Source organism: Gobius niger (genome assembly GCF_951799975.1).
Source record: "Gobius niger genome assembly, chromosome: 19".
NCBI classification, from domain to species: domain Eukaryota; kingdom Metazoa; phylum Chordata; class Actinopteri; order Gobiiformes; family Gobiidae; genus Gobius; species Gobius niger.
Window position 1 is genome coordinate 28,900,538 of NC_136870.1, and position 14,164 is coordinate 28,914,701.

At 48.6% G+C, this 14,164-nt stretch overlaps 1 protein-coding gene across 1 annotated transcript; it reads left to right on the forward strand.

Annotated features, from left to right (window-relative positions):
- The first annotated feature begins 303 nt into the window (after window positions 1-303).
- atad1b (ATPase family AAA domain containing 1b) lies at window positions 304-10,681 on the forward strand. The gene is made up of 9 exons (XM_079577330.1): window positions 304-357; window positions 1,220-1,495; window positions 4,216-4,336; window positions 6,327-6,527; window positions 6,646-6,752; window positions 8,062-8,151; window positions 8,458-8,508; window positions 9,674-9,807; window positions 10,462-10,681. Exons 2-9 carry the CDS (start codon window positions 1,223-1,225, stop codon window positions 10,571-10,573), a joined length of 1,089 nt encoding a protein of 362 aa, XP_079433456.1. The 5' UTR covers window positions 304-357; window positions 1,220-1,222; the 3' UTR covers window positions 10,574-10,681.
- Window positions 10,682-14,164: the final 3,483 nt, after the last annotated feature.

Here is a 14,164-nt window from a genome sequence, read left to right on the forward strand (position 1 = left end):
CACATTAACATGTATTATATTATATCATATATAGTATATTATATATATATATAGAGAGAGAATATATTATATATTATAAATAATGTATTATATATTATATTCTGTTCCTGTGTTATTGTCCTGATGATCCATCTTAGTCACTAAACACACGACACTACATTTTATCCTCTCGGCCTTAACGACGGCCGTCCTTCCATGTCCGCTCCTGCAGAGGGCGCTAACGCGCTGTCAGTTGGTCCAGTATGTTGATGTAATCCCGGGTGTGGCCGCGGGGGCGCTGTGGCCTCTGCCCGCCCTGCAGCTCACTCTCAGCACACGCTGAGGAAGTAACATTCGCTGTGGAAACGTGAAGCTGCGGTGAGTCACTTCTCCGACACTTGTCTCTCATTTTACCCCAAAAAGCGGCCTCTCCTCCGGGTCAGCCGGGACCAGCCCTCCGCGGACCCTCCGTGTGCTCCACCAGAGCCGGAACACGGCTCCGGTAACGGTTTATTTAAGAAGAAAGAGCGGGAATTGTCCAAACAGGAAAGGTCACCGGAGCTAATGCTAATGCTAACTCTGCCAGATGTGCGACACGGTTATAAAATGGGACTTTTCAGGCTTTAACTCTACAACAAAATGAAAAATCACTTATTTTAAGACATAATCTATCACCACGTCACGTGACGCAGGATGTCCGCTGGTTTGAACGCGCTGTCAGGCAGTTTATTGTATTTGGTGGGTTTGACGCAACGTTACGCCAGACTGCGCTTTCAAATGTGTAAAATCTCGGTATTTTCCTTCCTCTGCCGTAAACATCGGTGTGTGAGACACTTCCGGGACTCGGAGCGTTTTAAACACAGTTACTTTCGCTTCGGCTTCACTGGAAGTTGAATCGCGTCACACCTGAGTTTTCAGGTCTTTGCAAATGTTCGAGTCAAATCGAAACCTCGCGCCTGGAGTCACGCGCGTTCTGCTCTGAATGAGCGGCGGTTCGTCACGGGGTCCGCGGGGTGTGGGAGGTGTTCAGAGGAAAGGAAAGAGAAACCAGAAAGAGCTGGAGCCTGGAGTGAGAGGGACTTTTACAGCCACAGAACCGGTTCTCCCGGAGCAGCGCGGTTTACGTCACTGTGTCGTGTTGTCATTTGACCTCTGACCCCGACCTGAGCCGAGCACTTCTGGAGGAAAGTGTCAGAATCATAACGTGTATTTAAGCTCCTCCTCCTCCTCCGTGTCCCAGGTGATGGTTCTGCGCGAGGTCCCGGTGGAGCAGGTGGGGCGCCCCCTGGGCCGCTCCGAGGTGCTGGGGCTGCTGTTCCGCCTGACGGTGTTCGGCGCCGTCACCTACTTCACCATCAAGTGGATGGTGGACGCGCTGGACCCCACGCGGAAGCAGAAGGTGGAGGCGCAGAAGCAGGCGGAGAAGCTGATGAAGCAGATCGGAGTGAAGCACGTCAAGCTGTCGGAGTACGAGATGAGCATCGCCGCGCACCTGGTGGACCCGCTCAGCATGCAGGTCAGCTTTACCCCAATCTACCCCAATCCACCAGCTCGCAGGTCAGCTTTACCCCAATCTACCAGAATCTACCAGCTCACACCAGGAGGAGCCAGAGGAACGCCGAGTTTCAAACACCTGCAGTGACTCAAATTAATGATTTCACCCCCAAATGTGTTTTCTTTTTTTTTTTTTTTTCCCAATTTTTTTGCCATACGTTTGTCCCATTTTTATACATTTTTCTTACATTATATTTGCCCCAATTTTTTCTTGTTTTTTTATTACTAATATTTTCCCCTTTACCACAAAAAAAGTGGTAAAAAAAGACAAAAATCCAACAAAAAAAAGACAAAAAAACAGCAGAAAAAGACAAAAATCCATAAAAAAAAGACAAAAATCCAGCAAAAAAAGACAAAAATCCATAAAAAAAAAGACAAAAATCCAGCAAAAAAAAAGACAAAAATCCAACAAAAAAAAGACAAAAATCCATCAAAAAAAAGACAAAAACCCATTAAAAAAAAAGACAAAAATCCATAAAAAAAAGACAAAAATCCATTTAAAAAAAAGACAAAAATCCAACAAAAAAAAGACAAAAATCCAACAAAAAAAAGACAAAAATCCATTAAAAAAAAGACAAAAATCCAACAAAAAAAAGACAAAAATCCAACAAAAAAAGACAAAAATCCATTAAAAAAAGACAAAAATCCAACAAAAAAAAGACAAAAATCCAACAAAAAAAGACAAAAATCCATTAAAAAAATGACAAAAATCCATAAAAAAAAAAGACAAAAATCCAACAAACAAAAGACAAAAATCCATTTAAAAAAAGACAAAAATCCATTAAAAAAAGACAAAAATCCATTAAAAAAATGACAAAAATCCATTAAAAAAAAGACAAAAATCCAACAAAAAAATGACAAAAATCCATAAAAAAAAAGACAAAAATCCAACAAAAAAAGACAAAAATCCAACAAAAAAAAGACAAAAATCAAAAAAAAAAAAGACAAAAATCCATCGGGTCAGCTTTACCCAAATCTACCAGCTCACAGGTCAGCTTTACCTTAATCTACCGGCTCGCAGCCAGAGGAACGCTGAGTTTCAAACACCTGCAGTGACTCAAATTAATGATTTCACCCCCAAATGTGTATTCTTTTTTTTCTTTTTCTTTTTTCAATTTTTTTGCCCCATTTTTATACATTTTTCTTAAATTATATTTGCCCCAATTCTTGTTCTTGTTTTTTTATTTCTAATATTTTCCCTTTTTACCACAAAAAAAGTGGTAAAAAAAGACAAAAATCCATTAAAAAAAAGACAAAAATCCATTAAAAAAAAGACAAAAATCCATAAAAAAAAGACAAAAATCCAGCAAAAAAAGACAAAAATCCAGCAAAAAAAAGACAAAAACCCAGCAAAAAAAGACAAAAATCCATCAAAAAAATGTCAAAAATCCAGCAAAAAAAAAGACAAAAATCCATTAAAAAAAGACAAAAATCCAACCAAAAAATGACAAAAATCCTTTAGAAAAAAGACAAATTTCCATCAGAAAAATGTCAAAAATCCAGCAAAAAAAGACAAAAATCCATCAAAAAAAAAAAATCCAACAAAAAAAAGACAAAAATCCAACAAAAAAAAGACAAAAATCCATCAAAAAAAAAAAATCCAACAAAAAAAAGACAAAAATCCATCGTGTCAGCTTTACCCAAATCTACCAGCTCGCGGCCAGAGGAACGCCGAGTTTCAAACACCTGCAGTGACTCAAATTAATGATTTCACCCCCAAATGTGTTTTCTTTTTTTTTTTTTTTTTAATTTTTTTGCCATACGTTTGCCCCATTTTTATACATTTTTCTTAAATTATATTTGCCCCAATTTTTTCTTGTTTTTTTATACTAATATTTTCCCTTTTACCACAATTTCCCCCAATTTTTCACCCAGTGTTTGTTTGTCTTTCCTTATTTTTGCCACAATTTCTATCAATTTTCCCCATTTTTCCCCCATTCCCTGACATTGATCCAATATTGTGTAGTAGTAGTAGAAATGTATTGTCCCCGTGGGGAAATTCATTTGCAGTGAGTGGAAAGACACAAAGACAACAGCGACACAGCAGACGGATCCAAACATTTACAACATACAAAAAACAAACCACGGCCCGTCAACCTCAGTTTAAACTATGTTAAAATCATTATCTACATTCCTTAAAAACCTTCTCTGACAGACCAGCTGTGCAGAATAATTAAAAAAAAAAAAAGATCACTGTTGGTTACTTCGTATTGTTGGTTTGTTTAATTGTAAAATGGCTGCCTGGTCCTGTTTTTAGTCAGGGCGGGGCTCCTGTACCTTCGACCTGAGGGGAGCAGCTCAAACTCTCTAAACAGAGGATGTTCTGATAATATCATGTCTGCTTTATCTAGAGCTCGAACAAAATAAATGTCCTGCAGACCCTTCAGAGGAACACCCAGGGTTTTGCTGTGACTGTACATATTTTCCTGAGGGAGTTCTTTTGTGCCTCAGTCATGGCCCCGAAACCAGCAGATGATACAGAAAGTCAGAACACTCCCAACAAAAGCACCTGTAGAACATTTTCAACTTGTTTCTATCCACCTGAAAGGACACCAGCTTCTTCATATATAGTCTCTGTTGACCCTCTGTTGTGTGTGTTTGTGTGTTTGAATGTGTATGTTTGTGTATGTGTGTGTGTGTGTGTGTGTGTGTGTGTGTGTGTGTGTGTGTGTGTGTGTGTAGATCACCTGGAGGGACATCGCGGGTCTGGACGAGGTGATCACGGAGCTGAAGGAAACCGTCATTTTACCGGTTCAGAAGAGACACCTGTTCCAGGGCTCCAGACTCCTGCAGCCGCCCAAAGGTAACAGCGCCCCCTACAGGCCTTATACTGTCCTACAGCGCCCCCTACAGGCCTTATACTGTCCTACAGCTCCTCCTACAGGCCTCATACTGTCCTACAGCCCCCCCTACAGGCCTCATACTGTCCTACAGCCCCCCCTACAGGCCTCATACTGTCCTACAGCCCCCCCTACAGGCCTCGTACTGTCCTACAGCCCCCCCTACAGGCCTCATACTGTCCTACAGCGCCCCCTGTAGGCCTTATACTGTCCTACAGCTCCCCCTACAGGCCTCATACTGTCCTACAGCCCCCCCTACAGGCCTTATACTGTCCTACAGCCCCCCCTACAGGCCTCATACTGTCCTACAGCCCCCCCTACAGGCCTTATACTGTCCTACAGCCCCCCCTACAGGCCTTATACTGTCCTACAGCCCCCCCTACAGGCCTCATACTGTCCTACAGCCCCCCCTACAGGCCTTATACTGTCCTACAGCCCCCCCTACAGGCCTTATACTGTCCTACAGCCCCCCCTACAGGCCTCATACTGTCCTACAGCCCCCCCTACAGGCCTCATACTGTCCTACAGCCCCCCCTACAGGCCTCATACTGTCCTACAGCCCCCCCTACAGGCCTCATACTGTCCTACAGCCCCCCCTACAGGCCTCATACTGTCCTACAGCCCCCCCTACAGGCCTCATACTGTCCTACAGCTCCCCCTACAGGCCTCATACTGTCCTACAGCTCCCCCTACAGGCCTCATACTGTCCTACAGCTCCCCCTACAGGCCTCATACTGTCCTACAGCTCCCCCTACAGGCCTTATACTGTCCTACAGCCCCCCTACAGGCCTCACACTGTCCTACAGCCCCCCCTACAGGCCTCATACTGTCCTACAGCCCCCCCTACAGGCCTCATACTGTCCTACAGCTCCCCCTACAGGCCTCATACTGTCCTACAGCCCCCCCTACAGGCCTCATACTGTCCTACAGCCCCCCCTACAGGCCTTATACTGTCCTACAGCCCCCCCTACAGGCCTTATACTGTCCTACAGCCCCCCTACAGGCCTCACACTGTCCTACAGCTCCCCCTACAGGCCTCATACTGTCCTACAGCCCCCCTACAGGCCTCATACTGTCCTACAGCCCCCCCTACAGGCCTCACACTGTCCTCTTGTCCTCTCTACAGGCCTCATACTGTCCTACAGCCCCCCCTACAGGCCTCATACTGTCCTACAGCCCCCCCTACAGGCCTCATACTGTCCTACAGCCCCCCCTACAGGCCTCATACTGTCCTACAGCCCCCCCTACAGGCCTCATACTGTCCTACAGCCCCCCCTACAGGCCTCACACTGTCCTCTTGTCCTCCCTGTGAGCCTCACACTGTCCTCTTGTCCTCCCTGTGAGCCTCACACTGTCCTCTTGTCCTCCCTGTGAGCCTCACACTGTCCTCTTGTCCTCACACTGTCCTCTTGTCCTCCCTGTGAGCCTCACACTGTCCTCTTGTCCTCCCTGTGAGCCTCACACTGTCCTCTTGTCCTCCCTGTGAGCCTCACACTGTCCTCTTGTCCTCCCTGTGAGCCTCACACTGTCCTCTTGTCCTCCCTGTGAGCCTCACACTGTCCTCTTGTCCTCCCTGTGAGCCTCACACTGTCCTCTTGTCCTCCCTGTGAGCCTCACACTGTCCTCTTGTCCTCCCTGTGCGCCTCACACTGTCCTCTTGTCCTCCCTGTGAGACTCACACTGTCCTCTTGTCCTCCCTGTGAGCCTCACACTGTCCTCTTGTCCTCCCTGTGAGCCTCACACTGTCCTCTTGTCCTCCCTGTGAGCCTCACACTGTCCTCTTGTCCTCCCTGTGAGCCTCACACTGTCCTCTTGTCCTCCCTGTGAGCCTCACACTGTCCTCTTGTCCTCCCTGTGCGCCTCACACTGTCCTCTTGTCCTCCCTGTGAGCCTCACACTGTCCTCTTGTCCTCCCTGTGAGCCTCACACTGTCCTCTTGTCCTCCCTGTACAGGCGTGCTGCTGTACGGACCTCCCGGCTGTGGGAAGACGCTCATCGCCAAGGCCACGGCGAAGGAGGCGGGGTTTCGCTTCATTAACCTGCAGCCCAGCACCCTGACGGACAAGTGGTACGGCGAGTCACAGAAGCTCGCCGCCGCCGTGTTCTCGCTCGCGCTGAAGCTGCAGCCCAGCATCATCTTCATCGACGAGATCGGTACGAGCTTAGGGGGGGCAGAGGGGGCGGGGACAGAGGGGGCGGGGCTAAGGGGGGCGGGGCTAAGGGGGGGAGTGGTAATAGAGGACACAGAGGTGAAAGTGTCTGTTTGTTTCAGACTCGTTTCTGAGGAACCGCTCGAGCTCAGACCACGAGGCCACGGCCATGATGAAAGCTCAGTTCATGAGTCTGTGGGACGGCCTGGACACGGACTATCACTGCCAGGTACTGTAGTTCTACTGCAAATACTACTACTATCACTGCCAGGTACTACAGTACTACTGCAAATACTGTAAATACTACTACTACTACTGCTACTATCACTGCCAGGTACTGTAGTTCTACTGCAAATACTACTACTATCACTGCCAGGTACTGTAGTTCTACTGCAAATACTACTACTATCACTGCCAGGTACTGTAGTTCTACTGCAAATACTATTACTATCACTGCCAGGTACTGTAGTACTACTGCAAATACTACTACTATCACTGCCAGGTACTGTAGTACTACTGCAAATACTACTACTATCACTGCCAGGTACTGTAGTACTACTGCAAATACTACTACTATCACTGCCAGGTACTGTAGTACTACTGCAAATACTACTACTATCACTGCCAGGTACTGTAGTACTACTGCAAATACTACTACTATCACTGCCAGGTACTGTAGTACTACTGCAAATACTGCATATACTACTACTACTACTGCTACTATCACTGTTAGGTACTGTAGTACTACTGCAAATACTGCATATACTACTGCAAATACTACTACTATCACTGCCAGGTACTGTAGTACTACTGCAAATACTACTACTATCACTGCCAGGTACTGTAGTACTACTGCAAATACTGCAAATACTACTACTAGTACAGCTACTATCACTGCCAGATAACTATGCTACTACTATGAATACTTGAAACAAGGCGAGGATTTAGTATTCTGTTACTACATACAGTTCAAAAGTACAAAACTAACGTGTGATGATGTCATGTCCTCCTCTGATGATGTCATGTCCTCCTCTGATGACGTCATGTCCTCCTCTGATGATGTCATGTCCTCCTCTGATGATGTCATGTCCTCCTCTGATGATGTCATGTCCTCCTCTGATGATGTCATGTCCTCCTCTGATGATGTCATGTCCTCCTCTGATGATGTCATGTCCTCCTCTGATGACGTCATGTCCTCCTCTGATGATGTCATGTCCTCCTCTGATGATGTCATGTCCTCCTCTGATGATGTCATGTCCTCCTCTGATGATGTCATGTCCTCCTCTGATGATGTCATGTCCTCCTCTGATGATGTCATGTCCTCCTCTGATGACGTCATGTCCTCCTCTGATGATGTCATGTCCTCCTCTGATGATGTCATGTCCTCCTCTGATGATGTCATGTCCTCCTCTGATGATGTCATGTCCTCCTCTGATGATGTCATGTCCTCCTCTGATGATGTCATGTCCTCCTCTGATGATGTCATGTCCTCCTCTGATGATGTCATGTCCTCCTCTGATGATGTCATGGTGGGTCAGGTGATCGTCATGGGAGCCACGAACCGGCCTCAGGACCTGGACTCGGCCATTCTGCGCAGGATGCCCACACGGTTCCACATCAACCAGCCTGTGAGTGTTTACTACTGCAGATACTACTACTGCAAATACTACTACTACTACTGCAAATACTACTGCAGATACTACTACTGCAGATACTACTACTGCAAATACTACTGCAGATACTACTACTGCAGATACTACTACTGCAGATACTACTACTACTACTGCAGATACTACTACTGCAGATACTACTACTACAGATACTACTACTACTACTGCAGATACTACTACTGCAGATACTACTACTGCAGATACTACTTCTGCTACTGCAGTACAGTGTTGTGAGTAACCCTGCCCTGTGATTGGCTGTTGCAGAGTGAGATGCAGAGGGAGCAGATCCTGAAGCTGATCCTGGACAACGAGCGGGTGAGTCACAGGGAGAGGAGGTTTTAAAGGGGGGGTTTATATAAAATCATCATCATCATGTTATTCTGTCACTCCCTCATTAAAAACATGGCTGAAGTGTTGCCTTGGCACATTCACGTATTTCTGAGTAATCTGTAAAAACTCGGATGGCGGCCATTTTGAGTAATCTGTAAAAACTCTGATGGCGGCCATTTTAGGGATAGGTTTGCCTGAGTCCTCCTAGGAACGCCCCCACCTCCTGGAGACGCCTCCGAGCTTTGGTCACCAGCCGAGTAACCAACCACTGCTCCTCAGCAGAACCCCCTCCCCACTGATGCCACAGACAGCGTGTGGAGGGGGCGTGTCTAAAGGCTCAGAGGTTCTTAAAGAGACAGAGGCCTATTTCAAGACATTCACTACAGCCATTTTGAGAGAGACATTTTATACAAGGCAGTTATTCTGATTTACTGCATTTACAGACCAACAGAAGGTTTGTCATCATTGTAGTGAGATATAGACTGGTGCTATGGGACTGACAAAAGCAGAACACGCCCTCTTTAAAGCAGAACACCCCCTCTTTAAAGCAGAACACGCCCTCTTTAAAGCAGAACACGCCCTCTTTAAAGCAGAACACCCCCTCTTTAAAGCAGAACACGCCCTCTTTAAAGCAGAACACCCCCTCTTTAAAGCAGAACACCCCCTCTTTAAAGCAGAACACGCCCTCTTTAAAGCAGAACACCCCCTCTTTAAAGCAGAACACGCCCTCTTTAAAGCAGAACACCCCCTCTTTAAAGCAGAACACGCCCTCTTTAAAGCAGAACACCCCCTCTTTAAAGCAGAACACCCCCTCTTTAAAGCAGAACACCCCCTCTTTAAAGCAGAACACGCCCTCTTTAAAGCAGAACACGCCCTCTTTAAAGCAGAACACCCCCTCTTTAAAGCAGAACACTCCCTCTTTAAAGCAGAACACCCCCTCTTTAAAGCAGAACACCCCCTCTTTAAAGCAGAACACCCCCTCTTTAAAGCAGAACACCCCCTCTTTAAAGCAGAACACCCCCTCTTTAAGAGGTGTAGAGTGACAGCGTGTGGGCGTGTCTCTGCGTGTGGGCGTGTCCCCGGCGTGTGGGCGTGTCCCCGGCGTGTGGGCGTGTCCCCGGCGTGTGTCTCATGTGTGTGGTCTCCTCAGGTGGACTCGGACGTGGACCTGGCCGCGGTGGCGAGAGACACCGAGGGCTTTTCAGGAAGTGACCTCAGAGAAATGTGTCGAGACGCCGCCCTGATCTGTGTGAGAGAGTTCGTCCACAGCCAGGACTCGGACAGGTGAGTCCCCATAGAGCCGGGTAGCGGTTAATGTTCAGTTCAGTTTATTCGGTCAAAATTAAAACAAAAGATTTACATTCAGTTAAGTAAACTTCTTCATAACATAACATACAAAATGACCGAAAAGGTATAGGCTGAAGCTAATGCTTATTTTGCCTACCCTTGTTTTTTTAAACTTACAGCACGTGTTTTTGTTAACTTTCCATCATAACATCAGACATTCAAAAGGAGTACGTTGACAGTGTTAAACAAACAAGTAAACAGAATTATGGTATTTTTCAAGTATAATACTTTTATACATTCTCTTTAGGTGGAAGAGAGAGGGACATGATTTGAGATCCTCTGTACAGTTATTCCAGAGATCGAGCCCTTTAATGGAAACACAAAATCTCATGGTGTTTGTTTGAAATCACCATTCCGTCAGTCTACCCCAGGGCAGCCGTGGCTACAATAGTAGCTTACCACCACCGAGTATGGAGTGAGCGAATAGTGCAATGTAAAGCGTCTTTGAGTGTCCAGAAAAGCGCTTTATAAAACCAATGCATTATTATTATTATTATTATTATTATTATTATTATTATTATTATTATTATTATTATTATTAGATAATGGCGGTAACCGTGGCAACAGCAGTAACGCCTGTGTCTTGTCCAGTGAGGAGAGCATCCGCGCGATGACCCAGAGCGACCTGCTGAGGGCGATCTGCAAAATGAAGAAGTCCAAAACGGCCGGGGCTCAGGTTCTTCTTCACGCCGCGCTGGACTGACCGCGGTGACGGCGCCCCCCACAGGACACTGTACATATCTGTGAACTGTCGTCTGGACCGGGGGCTCATGCATGTCTTTTTATTCCTCCTGAAGTCGCTCAGGCTCTTCCAAACGTCCGGGCAGATCCCTCACCCTGGGCAGATCCCCCTCCCCCTGGGCAGATCCCTCTCACCCTGGGCAGATCCCTCACCCTGGGCAGATCCTCACCCCGGGCAGATCCCCCTCTCCCTGGGCAGATCCCTCACCCCGGGCAGATCCTCACCCCGGGCAGATCCCCCTCTCCCTGGGCAGATCCCTCCCCCTGGGCAGATCCCTCCCCCTGGGCAGATCCCTCCCCCTGGGCAGATCCCTCCCCCTGGGCAGATCCCTCACCCTGGGCAGATCCCTCCCCCCGGGCAGATCCCTCACCCCGGGCAGATCCCTCCCCCTGGGCAGATCCTCACCCTGGTCCCTGGAGGAGCTGCACACCTTCACTTCACCCTGCTGCCTGCAGAGGGCGCTGCAGGACGGGCGGTTCTGATGTTCTGTTGAAAACGTCTCTCCCTGAAGCTGCGACTCGTTTCTGTTCATGTGGATGTAAATATGTTTGTTCTGTTTCTGCTGTAAATAAACTCCGCCTCTTTTTAAAGAGAAACCCTGTGTCCCACTGACTGACATGATCACGTCTCGTTACCGAAATAAAATACATCGTCATCAAACATTTCCAGAAGGACCGAGTTTAGAAATGATCCACGAGGAGGAAACACTGGAGCAGATTTCAAACATTTTCTAAACTGGTGGAAACAGATTTTAATCTAGTTTTATTCTTTTGGACAAATGTCATTTCAAGTTTAATTATTGGAGTTTTTTCTGCAAAGTCAAATCCCAGGCACAAAATCTGCCTCTGGTGTTTTTTATTCTAATATGTTTTCTATATATTTCTGATCATGTTAATGAGGCCTCGGACGGTTTTATAAGAAACAAACTCTGAATTAGAAACACAGCATGTAAATATAACTATAACTGTAAAACAAAGGAGGGATGATAAGAAATAAAAGTACTGATATTGGTATTACAAAGTATTCCTGTATCTGATGTTTAGTCTCAGAGCGGTTTCTTTGGCCGAGGTTTAAACACGAGGCTGTTGTTGTTCTGCTGGGGGACTTCAACGCCCACGTGGGTAACGACAGTGAGACCTGGGAGGAACGGCCTCCCCGATCTGAACCCGAGTGGTGTTCTGTTATTGGACTTCTGTGCTAGTCACGGTTTGTCCATAACGAACACCATGTTCGAGCACAAGGGTGTCCATAAGTGCACGTGGCACCAGGACACCCTAGGCAGGAGGTCGATGATGGCAGGGGAGGAAGCCGGTCAGACCTGGCAGGCCCAAGCGTGTTGTGAGGGTCTGCTGGGAACGTCTGGTGGATCCCTCTGTCAGTGGGGTCTTCAACTCCCACCTCCGGAAGAGCTTCACCCAGATTCCGGGGGAGGCTGGGGACATGGAGTCCGAGTGGACCCTGTTCTCCTCCTCCATTGTCGATGCGGCTGCTCGTAGTTGTGGCCGTAAGGTCTCTGGTGCCTGTCGCGGCGGCAATCCCCGAACCCGGTGGTGGCGCCCGGAAGTAAGGGATGCCGTCAAGCTGAAGAAGGAGTCCTACCTGGCCTTGTTGGCTTGTGGGACTCCTGAGGCAGCTGAGAGGTACCGGCAGGCCAAGCTGCAGCTCGTGCGGTCGCAGAGGCTAAAGCTCGGGTCTGGGAGGAGTTCGGGGAGGCCATGGAGGAAGACTATCGGTCGGCCTCGAAGAGATTCTGGCAAACCATCCGGCGCCTCAGGAGGGGGAAGCAGTGCTTCACCAACACTGTTTACAGTGCGGGTGGGGGGCTGCTGACCTCGACTGGGGATGTCGTCGGGCGGTGGAAGGAGGACTTCGAGGACCTCCTCAATCCCGTCGTCACGTCTTCCAATGAGGAAGCAGAGGCTGGGGACTCGGAGGTGGGCTCGCCCATCACCGGGGCTGAAGTCACCGAGGTGGTGAGAAAGCTCCTCGGTGGCTCCGGGGGTGGATGAGATTCGCCCTGAGTACCTTAAGTCTCTGGATGTTGTAGGACTGTCTTGGCTGACACGTCTCTGCAACATCGCGTGGCGGTCGGGGACAGTGCCCCTGGATTGGCAGACCGGGGTGGTGGTCCCTCTCTTTAAGAAGGGGGATCGGAGGGTGTGTTCCAATTACAGAGGAATCACCCTCCTTAGCCTCCCCGGTAAGGTCTACTCCAGGGTGCTGGAGAGGAGGATCCGGCCGATGGTTGAACCTCGGATCCAGGAGGAACAATGCGGTTTTCGTCCTGGTCGTGGCACACTGGACCAGCTCTATACCCTTCATCGGGTACTCGAGGGTTCGTGGGAGTTCGCCCAACCAGTCCACAAGTGTTTTGTGGATCTGGAGAAAGTGTTCGACCGCGTCCCTCGTGGTGCCCTGTGGGGGGGGCTCCGGGAGTATGGGGTCCGCGTCCCTCGTGGTGCCCTGTGGGGGGGGCTCCGGGAGTATGGGGTCCGGGGCCCTCGTGGTGCCCTGTGGGGGTGCTCCGGGAGTATGGGGTCCGGGGCCCTCGTGGTGCCCTGTGGGGGTGCTCCGGGAGTATGGGGTCCGGGGCCCTCGTGGTGCCCTGTGGGGGGTGCTCCGGGAGTATGGGGTCCGGGGCCCTCGTGGTGCTCTGTGGGGGGTGCTCCGGGAGTATGGGGTCCGGGGCCCTCGTGGTGCCCTGTGGGGGGTGCTCCGGGAGTATGGGGTCCGGGGCCCTCGTGGTGCTCTGTGGGGGGTGCTCCGGGAGTATGGGGTCCGGGGCCCTCGTGGTGCCCTGTGGGGGGTGCTCCGGGAGTATGGGGTCCGGGGCCCTCGTGGTGCCCTGTGGGGGGTGCTCCGGGAGTATGGGGTCCGGGGCCCTCGTGGTGCCCTGTGGGGGGGGTGCTCCGGGAGGAAGGATGTTTGAAAATGAACGTCTGAATGAAACCGTTGATCCAGAATCAAGGCCTGAAAAGTCGTTGAAAATCATCAAATCAACACAAACGGCTAACCCTTTCCAAAGGTTCAGCTCAGGCTCTTACTGCAGTATATTCGTGTACTTTCGCAGTACTCTCTGGGAGATACTGCAGTATATATTCGTGTACTTTCACAGTACTCTCTGGGAGATACTGCAGTATATTTTCGTGTACTTTCGCAGTACTCTCTGGGAGATACTGCAGTATATTTTCGTGTACTTTCGCAGTACTCTCTGGGAGATACTGCAGTATATTTTCGTGTACTTTCGCAGTACTCTCTGGGAGATACTGCAGTATATTTTCGTGTACTTTCGCAGTACTCTCTGGGAGATACTGCAGTATATATTCGTGTACTTTCGCAGTACTCTCTGGGAGATACTGCAGTATATATTCGTGTACTTTCGCAGTACTCTCTGGGAGATACTGCAGTATATTTTCGTGTACTTTCGCAGTACTCTCTGGGAGATACTGCAGTATATTTTCGTGTACTTTCGCAGTACTCTCTGGGAGATACTGCAGTATATATTCGTGTACTTTCGCAGTACTCTCTGGGAGATACTGCAGTATATTTTCG

Bases quoted from the DNA above. Each gene is read 5' to 3' on its own strand.
- atad1b (XM_079577330.1), top strand. From the start codon at position 1,223: ATGGTTCTGCGCGAGGTCCCGGTGGAGCAGGTGGGGCGCCCCCTGGGC. The intron at 8,509-9,673 runs GTGAGTCACAGG...TGGTCTCCTCAG, and splicing joins TGATCCTGGACAACGAGCGG to GTGGACTCGGACGTGGACCT. The intron at 9,808-10,461 runs GTGAGTCCCCAT...TGTCTTGTCCAG, and splicing joins CACAGCCAGGACTCGGACAG to TGAGGAGAGCATCCGCGCGA.